The 12,824-nt window shown below is 44.0% G+C and overlaps 1 protein-coding gene across 4 annotated transcripts in view; it reads left to right on the plus strand.

The window, feature by feature from the left end:
- The window catches only part of pkhd1l1.1 (PKHD1 like 1, tandem duplicate 1), a 36,994-nt gene extending 25,514 nt beyond the window's left edge, over positions 1-11,480 (plus strand). For all 4 annotated transcript variants that reach the window (XM_037093543.1, XM_037093545.1, XM_037093544.1 and 1 more), the window contains 29 exons: positions 112-1,141; positions 1,329-1,520; positions 1,625-1,776; positions 1,869-2,028; positions 2,283-2,454; positions 2,561-2,649; positions 2,911-3,074; positions 3,356-3,485; positions 3,643-3,761; positions 3,911-4,040; positions 4,165-4,338; positions 4,607-4,710; positions 4,804-4,930; positions 5,182-5,303; positions 5,380-5,470; positions 5,574-5,722; positions 5,849-5,971; positions 6,064-6,175; positions 6,389-6,505; positions 6,606-6,771; positions 7,084-7,316; positions 7,511-7,675; positions 7,766-7,923; positions 8,069-8,204; positions 8,586-8,930; positions 9,015-9,166; positions 9,278-9,424; positions 10,208-10,361; positions 10,890-11,480. In XM_037093543.1, the coding sequence (XP_036949438.1) occupies positions 112-1,141; positions 1,329-1,520; positions 1,625-1,776; positions 1,869-2,028; positions 2,283-2,454; positions 2,561-2,649; positions 2,911-3,074; positions 3,356-3,485; positions 3,643-3,761; positions 3,911-4,040; positions 4,165-4,338; positions 4,607-4,710; positions 4,804-4,930; positions 5,182-5,303; positions 5,380-5,470; positions 5,574-5,722; positions 5,849-5,971; positions 6,064-6,175; positions 6,389-6,505; positions 6,606-6,771; positions 7,084-7,316; positions 7,511-7,675; positions 7,766-7,923; positions 8,069-8,204; positions 8,586-8,930; positions 9,015-9,166; positions 9,278-9,424; positions 10,208-10,361; positions 10,890-11,149 (5,373 nt within the window). In that variant the 3' untranslated portion in view covers positions 11,150-11,480. The remainder of the gene's footprint in view (positions 1-111; positions 1,142-1,328; positions 1,521-1,624; positions 1,777-1,868; positions 2,029-2,282; positions 2,455-2,560; positions 2,650-2,910; positions 3,075-3,355; positions 3,486-3,642; positions 3,762-3,910; positions 4,041-4,164; positions 4,339-4,606; positions 4,711-4,803; positions 4,931-5,181; positions 5,304-5,379; positions 5,471-5,573; positions 5,723-5,848; positions 5,972-6,063; positions 6,176-6,388; positions 6,506-6,605; positions 6,772-7,083; positions 7,317-7,510; positions 7,676-7,765; positions 7,924-8,068; positions 8,205-8,585; positions 8,931-9,014; positions 9,167-9,277; positions 9,425-10,207; positions 10,362-10,889) is intronic.
- The last annotated feature ends 1,344 nt before the right edge of the window (positions 11,481-12,824 follow it).

Genomic DNA, 12,824 nt, shown 5'->3' on the forward strand with positions numbered 1-12,824 from the left:
CTGTCTCTGCTGACACGGCTCGTTCTTGTTCTTTAGAGCTGATCAAACTAATCTAAATATCCACATCCTCAGAATGTGTAATTTTAAAGTCTGTATGTCTTTATGTCGCAGCTCTTCCATGCAGGACAGGCCTTCAGGCTCGGACGTTATCCCATCCACTGGCATCTGATGGGAGACATCAACTACAAGTCCTACGTTAGGGGTTGTGCTATTCATCAGACCTTCAACAGGGCCGTTACCATCCACAACACCCACCGGCTGCTGGTGGAGCACAATGTCATCTACAACATCATGGGTGGTGCCTTCTTCATCGAGGACGGCATTGAGACCGAGAACATCCTGCAGTACAACTTGGCTGTGTTTGTCAAACAAAGCACCAGCCTGCTGAACGACGACGTCACTCCCGCCGCCTACTGGGTCACCAATCCCAACAACATCATCCGGCACAACGCCGCTGCGGGAGGGACTCACTTCGGCTTCTGGTACCGCATGCACGATAACCCCGATGGACCGTCCTTTGACAGAAACATCTGCCAGAAGAGGGTTCCCCTGGGGGAGTTTTACAACAACACCGTGCACTCTCAGGGCTGGTTCGGACTTTGGATCTTCGCTGACTTCTTCCCCATGAAGAACGGAGGATGCCGCTCTAAAACCCCCGAGCCTGCCGTCTTCCGCGGCCTCACTACCTGGAACTGCGAGAAAGGTGCTGAGTGGGTCAACGTTGGCGCCGTGCAGTTCCACGATTTCCTCATGGTCAACAACGAGAAAGCCGGCATTGAAGCCAAACGCATCCTGCAGTGGGCCGTGAGCGGCTTCGGAGAGGACGGAGGGGCAACGATGTCCAACAGCACCATGGTGGGCCACGTGGATGAGCTCGGACTGGGAGATAATTACTGCTCGCACAGAGGCATCATCGCGCCGCTGGACGATGGCCTGAGTGTCCTCAACACCAAGTTCATCAATTTTGACCGCAGCTCTTGTGCAGCCATAGGGGTCGCCAGAATTGACGGGACCTGTATTGATCGGTGTGGTGGCTGGGCTGTCATGTTTAGTGGCGCTCAGTACTTCAACACACCCAACAAGGCCGGCTTCAGGTGGGAGCACGAGGTGCAGCTGGTGGACCTTGACGGCTCCCTCACAGGTACTCAGTCTTTAGCCTCTCAAGTATTGCACATATTTCTCACTCAGTTTGTCATATAAGTGTTGTAGAAGTCTCCAGAGTAAACCTTTAATCAGTTCCTTAATCCATTTATCTTGGGAGGCAGCTGGATTTGAGTCAGGTTAATGTATCACTGCATCCAACTAAACTCTGTGTTATCTGCGTCCAGGTAACATCAACCACAAAGTTGTGCCCATGAGCTCCCTGCTGGACCCGGCTCACTGTAACCAGAGTGCTGAGTGGAGCGTGGGTTTCCCCGGCGCCGTGTGCGACCACACCGTCAACTTCCATCGCTTGTCGTTCAACAATCCAACACCGAGCTCTCTGAAGGCCAAGGATGTCATCCTAACCAACTCACATGGTATCAAAATACACAGTACCTTTAATGTCAGACTAAAACAGCATGTTGTCTGTCCATGTGTGTATTCGCTGTATTATATGACTGTTACTCTTGCATTACTACAGGCACCAGCATGGTTCCCTATCTGAAGAAGAGAATGACTCATAAGTTCGGCTGGATGGCCATGCTGCCCTCCAGAGAGACATACAACTGGTACTTTAATGACATGGACCACCTCACCAACATCACATATGCTGCTAAATTCTACGGCTTCAAGGTAAATGTAAAGTATAATAATTATGATCGGAGAATCTATGAATGCACAGCAAATCTTTGAATTATGACGTTTTCTTGCTTTTGCTCCCACAGTCGGATCAATACGTGATCATCAACCACAACTTGACCCAGAGTCCGGACAAGTTCCGCATCATCGATGTAAGGAACGGCTCGTCGACGCCGCTCAGCTTCAGCAGTAACAACAACGGTGACTGGTACTTCGACAGCAACTCCAACAACCTCTACTACATCAGTAAGACACGCTTTACAATAGAAATGCTAAACATGATCAGCTTGGATTTACTGTTTTTCTCAGTTTTACATCAGTGTAATGATAAATATCTTTGCACAAGAACAAAAATGTGTCTTTAAAGAGTGGAAACTGTTTAATTTGTTGACATGTTCAGCATTGTTGTCTGTTGTTCGAGCCTGTACAATATGATACTTTATATAGATCAGCATAAATATTCAGTGAGTAATTCTGTTCCCATCCTTCTGTGTGTGCAGTATCTGGGAAGACGAGCCAGCGGCGGCGTCGTGACAGCGTTGACCGCTCCATGGTCGACTCTGCGGTGAACCTGCAGGTGTACCGCTGCTTCTACCCCAACTGCATCCCACCAACACCACCACCTCCAGCCACACTGGCCCCATTACCCGCCGGCCGGCCCGCCGACTTCATGTACGTTCAACCCAACTGCAGCATGTTATACATGAGTGGGTGCAAAGTGAATCCCAGAACACCAAAATGTATTTTTTATAATTTTTATTGGTGTGTTTCTCTCCAGCGTCTGGTCTAATGCCTCTTTCTGGACAAGTTCAGCTGAAAATAACTTCACGGTACCAGCAGAGGGCTCTGATGTCGTCATCCCATCAGGTAATGTCACGAAAAAAACCAAAAAAATCTCTTACAAACCAAAGAGAACAACAACTAACAGGGATATGTGCATCATATTTTGCCACTTAGGGTTAGCAGAAGATATGGATACTAACTTTTTGACAATATTTCAACCATGTCTGGTGATTAAATTTGATTATAAAATAGACAAAAATGATTAAGTTTGAGTCATTTCTTATCTTGGATCAGATCTTATGGTAAACTGTTAATATCACTCTTCGTATCCCTGTCAAACCACAGGTCAGTGGGTCGTCTTGGACAGCAGCACTCCTCCCCTCAACAAGCTGACGGTCGTCGGAGTCCTCGAGATCCCTGACGACACCGCGAACACCTCGTCCAGCAGGCAGGCCCGGGCCGCGACTCAGAACACTGTGGTGCTGGACGCCGTCTACATCTCCATCCAGGTGAGTGTGATCAATAATCTCTCTGATTCCCATGATTATCCATTTGTAAGTATATCTGTTTCATTTTGTGTTTTAATGGGGCAACCTTTTATAAAACTATGTTAAGAATGTATTTCAGGAGGAAGTTGTCAACTTTTTCTGTGGAGTTACTAAATAAAGATCTGAGTCGTGAATATCAGCAGAAACAATTAATCCTGTCTGAACCCACATGACATGAAACTAAATCAGTGTCGGGTACAGGATGTTGAGTCACGTCATGTTTCCGTCTGCTGCTGTTTCAGGGCGGCAGACTGTTCGCAGGGTCGGAGGACAAGCCGTTCAGAGGTCAGCTGCACATCAAACTGAGAGGAAACCACCGCACGCCTGACTGGCCTCTGCCGCAGGGACCCAACCAGGGATCCAAAGTCCTGGGTGAGAAAACAGCGCCAGAAACAACTAAAACATAACATTATTGCTACGTAACAGCAAGGAATCTTTGAACTAAATCTACCATGGATGTACTGCGTGGTGTCACATGTTTCAGAACTGACTCTGTGTGTGTGTGTGTGTGTGTGTTGTCGTACCACAGGTGTGTTTGGTACTCTGGAGCTTTACGGACAACCTCACAACGTTTATCACACAAAACTCGCTGCCACTGCAGCAGCTGGATCGAACAGTCTGACCCTGAAACAGTCCGTCGACTGGCAGGTCAGTGCGGCTTCTTCTCACTTTTAACTGCCTGTTTAGTGAAACGCAAAGATGTTCATGTTTAATCCTTTAATGCTTTCACACCTTTGCAAAGGTGAGTACTGAGTCGTTTGTTCACACGTCTGCTTGTGTGTTTGTTGTGAGTGCAGGTTGGAGACGAGGTCGCCATCTCAACCACCAGCTACAACGCCTGGGAGACAGAAAAACGCCAGATCACCGCCGTGTCATCAGACGGCCGCGTCCTGACCCTCAACCAGCCTTTGAACCACACTCACATCGGTCAGTTCAGCCTCTGTCTGTAAATCTGTATGTTTATATCCATGTTGCACGAGACAGAGATTTCATATCAAAATGATGCGTTCAGGTGTCTTAGACGGACCTCTTTTCTCCTCTCTCCCCTCAGGTGAGACTCACACTGCCTCAGGTACGTCGGTCTCCTACACGCTGGCAGCTGATGTTGCTCTGCTGACCAGAAACATTAAGATCGTCGGTCAGGAGTATCCGGACATGATGAAGGAGTCGTACGGAGCCAGACTGTTAGTGGGCACCTACTCCTGGAAGGGAATCGACTATAAAGGTAAAATATTTACCATGTACATAAAATGTGGTTTCTAGACTTCTGCCTGGTGTTGTAGGGTTTTTTGTCGATCCATTTCACTTTTAGTTTTTAAAGTAGTAAAAAATATCACTTCTATCAGCTAATTCTTTAATTTTTTTTTATTGTCTTGTAAAATAATATATTGCTTTGGCCTTTACTTCATACTTGTTTAGATTATTTGCATGTTATTAGATTTAGAACACATTATGTGCATTGTTGTGATGACTTGATTGTTTTATTCCTGAAGGCAAAGCTCAGATCAGAAACGTGGAGTTCTTCCGCTCGGGTCAGGAAGGCTGGATCGACGAGAGCGACCCTCGTTATTCTGTGGCCTTCCTCAACCTGGGACAGGTACAGACACACACACACACACACACACAGCTGTTTAATATCCATTAAATTTGTTAAAAGAATAGTGAATAGTGCTTTTTTCTGTGTTGAAAGGTTTCAGGAGGAGACTCGTACATTCAGGGTTGTGCTTTCCACGACGGCTTCTCTCCGGCCATCGGAGTGTTCGGGACAGAAGGACTGAACGTTGACGATAACGTCGTCCACCACACTGTTGGAGAAGGTAAACGCTGTTGGCAACTCCACAGTCAGCAGGATTTACAAGCGCTGTACAATCCACACACTGATACAGATTATCTTAATTGTCCCCAGCAATGTACAAGAACTCTTCAAGAACACTTTTTAAATATGATGTCAAACTTCCCAGCCTCTATTTGTAATCATATAACTACATAAGGATTCCCTTATTCTTTTAGTTTATCTTCTTTCTCTTCTCTCTCTTTTGAACAAATTAAAATGCGTCTCTGTTCACAGGTATCAGAATTTGGGGCAACAAGATAACAGTGAGGAGGAACCTGGTGATGATGACGCTGTGGCCCGGATCATATCAGGACAGAGAGGAGCCCTTTAACTTCGCCTGGAACGCCGCCATCGAGGTCCGTCCTCTCAAAATACAACAAAACACACGTCTATGATTAATATCTACGTTTATAATCTGAACTGTGTTTTCAGGTCAACGAGGGGACAAACGCTGTCCTGCAGCACAACATCGTGGCAGGTTACGAGAGAGTCGCTTATCGTATCGATGGTGAACTATGTCCAGGTAACAAATGATTTTTCAGATAAAAACTTATCATGTCAGGTTACGTTTCAGTAATTTGTACACTTAAATTCTTAAGTCCTCACAGAGTGATTTCCTTCTGCAGGTAACACAAACAACAATGAGCAGTGGATTCAGAACGAGGCTCACGGCGGGCTGTACGGAGTCTACATGAACAAAGACGGTTTGCCCGGCTGCAGCCTCATCCAGAACTTCTTCATCTGGAGGAGCTTCGACTACGGCATCTACTTCCAGGTTTCAATTCGGTTTCCTCTATTTCTCAACACGAGTGATGTCAGGAGGCCTGATACTCAACAAAATGAGCAGCAAGGAAATGTTCTACATAAATAACACTTTGCTGACTTCCTCTCCCCGTCACAGACCACCATGAGTATTGTCATTTCAAATGTCACCCTGGTGGATAACGGCTTGGGCATCATGCCTCTCGTCTACCTTCCTCCTTCTCTCTCCCATCAATACGCTGATAAAACTGTACATGTTAAGGTGAGGATTTGATTCACGCTCTCTTCACTTCATCATATAGTTTAGTTGGACTTGACAGCTTTTATATTCCTCCTTGTCTTTTATTTTCCCAGAATGCCCTGATTGTTGGCAGCAGCCCGAACTTCAACTGTTCAGCCGGTTTGCCCTCCGGTGACTTTAACATTATGACCAGCAACCTACAGCGAGCCCCGAGACCTCGCAATGGTACGATGCAAACACCCATTAATTATCACTGCTACAAAGAAGATGATGAAAACTAATGTACAGGGTTGATTTTTTGGGATGTGCTTTGAAAGGATAATCTCACGGGTCAGCAGAAAGTAGAAAGTGACAACAAGACACAGGAGGATATAACTCCAAAATAAAACAGGAAATCAACAAACCAAAACCATGACAGTTTTCTCTCACTTTGTGCAGGAGGCAGATCTGGAATCAGCTGGCCGACTTTTCAGTCTGGGCACAACACTGCTCCGGAAAAGCCCCATCATCTGAACATGAACTACAACGCCATCAAAGGACTGATGAAAGTCGATGGTGAGTTCAGGCTCTGAGGATTTATGAAAATGTAAAGTAAGTCTTTAGAGTTACCCCAGTGAGAACATATGTCTTATTCCTTATGTCTCTCATCTTCTAGACACGACTTTCGTGGGCTTCAAAAACGTCTGCTCCAGCGAGACGAACTTCATGTTCATCACCAACCCGCTGAACGAGGACCTGCAGCACCCTGTGCATGTTTCAGGCGCAACAGTGATTGACAGCACAGAGGGAGCCAAAGTCTTCATCCACAGGGCAGACGTCGGGTAAATCAGTCCACATCAACAGATACCAGAATTGTAAAATATATAATGTAGTTTGTTCACACATCAGCAGTGAGTAAGAGGGAGAAGAAGACACTGCACTGAAAATAATACGCTTGGATAAGTCAAAAAATGAAGCAGAAATAGTTTTCAGAGGAAGATGGAAAACAATATTTGATGTTGTTTTTAAATGTAATCAGTCTTAGAAAAACATGTTAATTTTTAGGATTTGTATAAATAAATAACTACATTTAGGATTTAAACTAACACAAATAAGTGCAAAAATTAAAACTGATCTTTGATTCCCTGCCTCAGGAAAGCGAACCCCGCCGACTGTGTGGACATGGAGTGCGATGCGAAGAAGAAGACTTTGTTGATAGACACGGACGGATCGTTCCTGGGAGCCGTGGGAGCCGTGGTGCCCCAGGCTGAGTACGAGTGGGATGGCGATCCCAGGAGGGGGCTGGGCGACTACCGCATCCCCAAAGTCATGCTCACCTTCCCCAACGGCAGCCGCATCCCTGTGAACCAGATCGCTCCTTACAAAGGTGACGGGAGTAAAAACAGACCAATGCCAACGACAAAGATCTGATTGTAAACTGAACAGAAGCTGGTGAAAGAACAGAATTATGACAACGAACGTCGCTCATCTTAGATCTTCCACTTTTAAGCACATTTTCTTTGCGCCTCTTATTCTGAATTTCATGAATAACAAATACTGTGTTGCTTGTTGTGTCGTCAGGTGTGATCAGGAAAAACTGCACATACATGAACACCTGGCAGAGCTACAAGTGTTTCGAGCTGAACTACAGGATGCTGGTGATCGAGAGTCTTGACGCTGACACAGAAACCAGACGTCTGTCCCCTGTCGCTGTCCTCGGAGGTGGCTTCGTGGATCTGATCAACGGTAGGTCGCTTTCCAGGTGATATCTCTGAAATAAGTTGGAAAAACGGAGAGAAAGTGTCTTTGATCCAGCCGTGTTATCCGTGTGTTCAGGTCCTCAGGATCACGGGTGGTGTTCGGGCTACACCTGCCAGAAGAGAGTGTCTCTCTTCCACAGCGTCGTCGCCACCGGTCGCTCCTACGACGTCTACTTCAGCAGCGTCAGCCCTCAGAAGCTTCGCCTCATGATGCTGAACACGAATCCGTCTGAGGTCAGTGCACAACAATACCACACCGTCCTGCTCTGAATATCGTTTTCAGGTTTAGCAAAATAAACATTTTCAGGTGTAGAAATGTGGCTTCAGTTCATCTTCTTCACTTGTCACATGGAAACCTTTTGTTTTTTACTTCATGCAGAGCGTTGTGGTGTCGGTCTTCTACTCCAAGCCTCAGCGGTTGGATGTGTATGTTGACAACAAGCTGGTCGCTCCGACTAACGCCAAGTGGAACGCTGACAACACTGACTACACCCTGAACAAGCCGATATATGAAGGTACTAAAGCTTAAAACATATGACTGTGAATCAGTTCAGGCAATAAAACAAGCCTGGTCAGACCTAAAGCATCTATTAAACACTATAATCTCAACATGTCGCGTGAGGTTTAATCACATATTAGGATCAGACATTTACACAAATTTTGGTCGTGTTTCTTTGACTGGATTTCGTAGTTTGTTGACTTCAGGAGATTGAGCTCAAACAGGTGGCAGGTGGATCTGTTTGCCAATTTATACACTGAATAAAAATATGCGAATCTTATTCAATATCAGTATTATAAGCAAGCATATAATCTCTTTACTTCAAGTGAACAGAAACTATACAAATTAGTTTTAATTCTTAATTCGTTTACTGTTTTTCTTTCTTGAATCTCTCCAGGTCAATACGTCCCTCAGCTGAACGCCACTTTGGGAACCAACTTCTTCGACCCGTATAACAAGATGCTGCGGGTTTTGGTGAGAGGCTCCGAGCCCGTAGAGATCCGAACCTCCCCGGTTCTCTTCCTCGCATTCGAGTTACCCGCCATGACGGAGGACGAGTTCTTCGGAGACAACCTGGTGCAGAACCTCGCTACGTTCCTCAAAGTTCCCCCAAATATGATTCGAATCACCAAGATCATCCGGGAGGATGGAGGTGCTCGCCGCAGGAAGAGATCCACGGGCCTGAAGGTGGAGGTTGAGATCCAGAAACCTCCAGTCCAGCAGACCACCAACAGCACCAACGGTCAGCGGGAGGAGAAAACCAAATATGTAAACATTCCCACTGAGCTCAGTTGGTGAGACTGAAATCTCTTTTTTATTCCCTCAGATGAGGAGGACTTCACCTTGTTGAAGAATATTGCAGATGATCTGGGTCAGGCTGCAGTTTCTGGAAACCTGAGCCAGTCCATCGGTTTCAACGTGTCTTCTCTGGGCGTCATCCCGCCGCCTCCTGCATCGTCCGACCCCAGCTGGAGCGAGGTGAACCACGCGACTTGATCATAAGGGTTTCTGCTTTGTAAAATCTATAGCAAGAAGTCAGTTTTCCATGAGTGCTCACTGGTTCGATGGTCTCCTGCTGTTGAATCTCAGGAGGCATCAGTAGAGGTGACGAGGGAGGAGCCTACAGTGAGCTACGTGTCCAGCGTGTCCAGCCTGCTGCTGCTCGTGGAGCCGATCGCCGGGGAGTACGTGGGTCCTCTGAGCCAGCAGCCCAGGCTCATGGCTGTGGACGAGATGGTGAGACAGTGATACGTCTCCGGACAGTCACTTTGCAGCAGCTGTGAAATGTGGTGTTTTAAACCTTGAGAGAGGAATGAAACATGATACATATCGCAGCTCAGGACTGGATGTTACTGTTCTGTTGTAGATCGGTTGTAAATCCAGCTGTGTACGTTCAACGTCTCTGTCTTTCATTTGCGGTCGTCTCTCCAGATTTTCAATCCATCTTCCCTCACATCAATCATGATTACTGACATTTGAAGCAATCAGTAATCATCTTTTCTGTCTTTGTTTACTAGATTTTTTTTTTTTTTTTTTGCTTTTTCATCAAAAAGGAAAATGTTTCCCCTCTAGAATCCCCATCTTGAAAGGAGTGTAGTGAGACAGTAATTACCTTGTTAAATACACTAAATTGATTACAGAGTGCAATTCTAATAGCAAATTTCTCAATTTTCTTATTAGCAAAAATCATGTCACCCAAACCGCCGTACATAAAAAACGGAATCACATCTGAGCTTACACCTAACATATAATAATAATAATAATAATAATAATAATAATAATAATAATAATAATAATAATAAACTTTATTTATCTATTTACTTTACTAATTACTAAGCATTTTTTTAAAGTAATTTGACGCCTCTTAGGACTTTGGAAAATTAGTAATATCTTTACATTAATTCTGAAGGCAACAGGTTGCCTGTGTAAAAAGCCAGGATGTGTAATGAAATGTAATCCTGTTCAAACATACTGAAGTATTGTGCGTCTGTGAACACTGCCCTCTGCTGGTCACTGCAGGGTAACTGTGTCTCTGTGGGAGTGACGACTCTCACTGTGACAGCCAGCCTGAAGGACTCCAGTGGGAACAGCGTGGGCGGACTCGCCGGAAACACCACCATCGAGTTCAGCACCTGCTGGGCAAACTTCACCGACCTGTCGCTCCTCAACAGTGGTACGTCTGAATACAAATACAACATTTGACAGACAGTCATTTTCACACCACAGACACGTCCCCACCCTTTTTTTTTTTTTTTAAATGACAACTTTTTTTTATTATTATTATTGAATTCATTTTCCTGCTGTAATTATCTACTCTGATTTTATACAGTTTCCTCACTACACTGCATAAAAATCACATTTTGTAAGTTTTTAGATTTTAGAAAATTTGATTCTGAAACACATGATATATATGTAGAAATATTTAGAAAATCCTGAATGTCTGTTCCACAAATACAGAACAGTATTAGGGCCCGTGGCTTGAAAAGAAATGAGAAGTTTATTTTTTTCTTTATGCACCTCAAGAAAAAAGTTGATGCGTTGAGAAAAAAAAAAGCTAAAATACAATTTCTCATAGCAAGAAGGTTCAAATACATAATGAAAAAAAGAATAATACTCTTCTGTACACGAAATAAAACCAACTTAATATACAATCATTTAAATTTCATTTGAATCACCACACTTTCTCCTCCTGTCCCTGCAGGTGAGAACCTGACCATGGTCTTCACTCTGAAGGAGTGGGGCGCTCAGTCACGCAGCTTCACCGTCAAAAACACTCCGACCACCGAGCCCCCGACGACCAGCAGCAACGTCACTGATCTCACCTCCACCCCGTCCAACGTGACCACCGACGCACCGCCGATGACCACAGACGACGACAGCATCTTCAGTTCCAGCACCACCGTCTCTGCGGGCAGTCTGTGTCTGGTCAGCGTCATCTACGCCGTGGCCGACATATGTTAGATGGTTCTGCTGCGGGCTGAGCGGGTTTAATGAAGGATACGTTTGTGTTCACCTGAACATGAAGTCTGTAAAACACTTTGAATGTAGCCAATTTTTTTGTTCTGATTTAAACACTTGGGTTTATTGGATGCAACACATACAACTCTGAACAGACTTTATCCCAGTTTCTTTTGTGTAATTATTTGGAAAAATGTCCTCTTATTGTATTTATAAACAGGTGCAATAGGGCTTAACTTGAAACTAATAAGGTGAAGGAAGGCGTAACGTTTGCATTTTCGTTTATGATTGAAACTATTTTTCTCTTTTCAATAAATTCTATTTTTCATTGTTATAAATCTCTATGTTCAGTGTTTTTCTTCATTGATTACAGTTTTTTGTACTTGTTGGGAACACAAAGATATCTTAAGACATGACATTTTTACTTTTACTGGAGTATGACTTCTGGATATTTTACAGTATTTACAGTTATTCGAGTGGAACATGACTGCTGTCAATAAGACCAGATTTATTGTGATTTTCATCTTTTCTGGTACTTTTTCTGCGCCGCGTTGGTGGGCATGTTGGTGCTGATGACTTATGTTGAGCGAAACGATTTAGTTCACTGAGCAGTTTGACACAAAATAGACGATATTCTACATTATTATTGACAAAGTGCGACTTTTTTGCCTTTGTATTATATTTGAATTGAGCTGGAAGAACAGGGAGAAAAATTTTCTTCAGCTCGATTTGGTTCCTACATCTTTTACTTCACATAGACAATATATGCATAGAAGTGTAGGAAATCTTGTTGGCTTTCAGCTGACGGTCTTATTTCAGATGTGAGTCTTACGATTTTGGATTTAGAAGCCCGAGAGCGACAAGAAGTCAAACAGCTCTCCCATAAGCCGCAATGTTAATTTTGAGCCTAAATTTCTGGAAGACAGCAGACGGTACCTGATTTGTCTCTTGCGTTTGTGCCCTCATTTCTCACTTTCCAGAAATAAAAACAAGATCATCGAGTTCGGCTATGGCTCCTCTCACTCACCATATAGATATTTTGGCCACAACTATTACAGTTTTTTTGAAAATCGGAGGAGTTTGGGAGGCGTTTTCCCATTCATCCTTATGGGGATTTTTTCAAATTTCATTCTGCTATAACTTCAGCATACCATGAGCTATAGAAACCATTCAACTATTAAAATGTTCAACATTTTAAGCTATTTCAACCTTGTATTTTTTTTTAGCTTTTTATCTTTTCAACTTCTTTAGAAATGTGGCTTTTTCTAAACAAAATTTAACACTGAAGTAAATGGGAAAATCTTCAAATCCTCATCCAAACTCATCCACTTTACACCTCTTCCTATCATTCATACTTTGAGCTAGAGACACCATTCCAACTTTATAACATAAACATATTTTGGTAATAACCGTTACAGTTTTTTTCAAAAATCCCAGGGGTTTGTCAGGCGTTTTCCCATTCACTCATATGGGAACATTGTCATCTTTGGCTCTGCTGCTGCTCCAGCATGTGTGCAGCCATTTTAAGCTCTTTCTGCCCTCTTACTCTACAACTTTTCAGCCTTTTCAGTCTTTTTTCACATTTTTAAGCTCTTTCAACCCTCTTAAGCGACAGCTTTTTAACCTTTTCAGATATTCATCTTCCTGTCAATTCAACTCCTTCAAACATTCATCTTCA

The sequence above is a fragment of the Acanthopagrus latus genome, chromosome 3 (assembly GCF_904848185.1).
Source record: "Acanthopagrus latus isolate v.2019 chromosome 3, fAcaLat1.1, whole genome shotgun sequence".
In the NCBI taxonomy this organism is placed as follows: Eukaryota; Metazoa; Chordata; class Actinopteri; order Spariformes; family Sparidae; genus Acanthopagrus; species Acanthopagrus latus.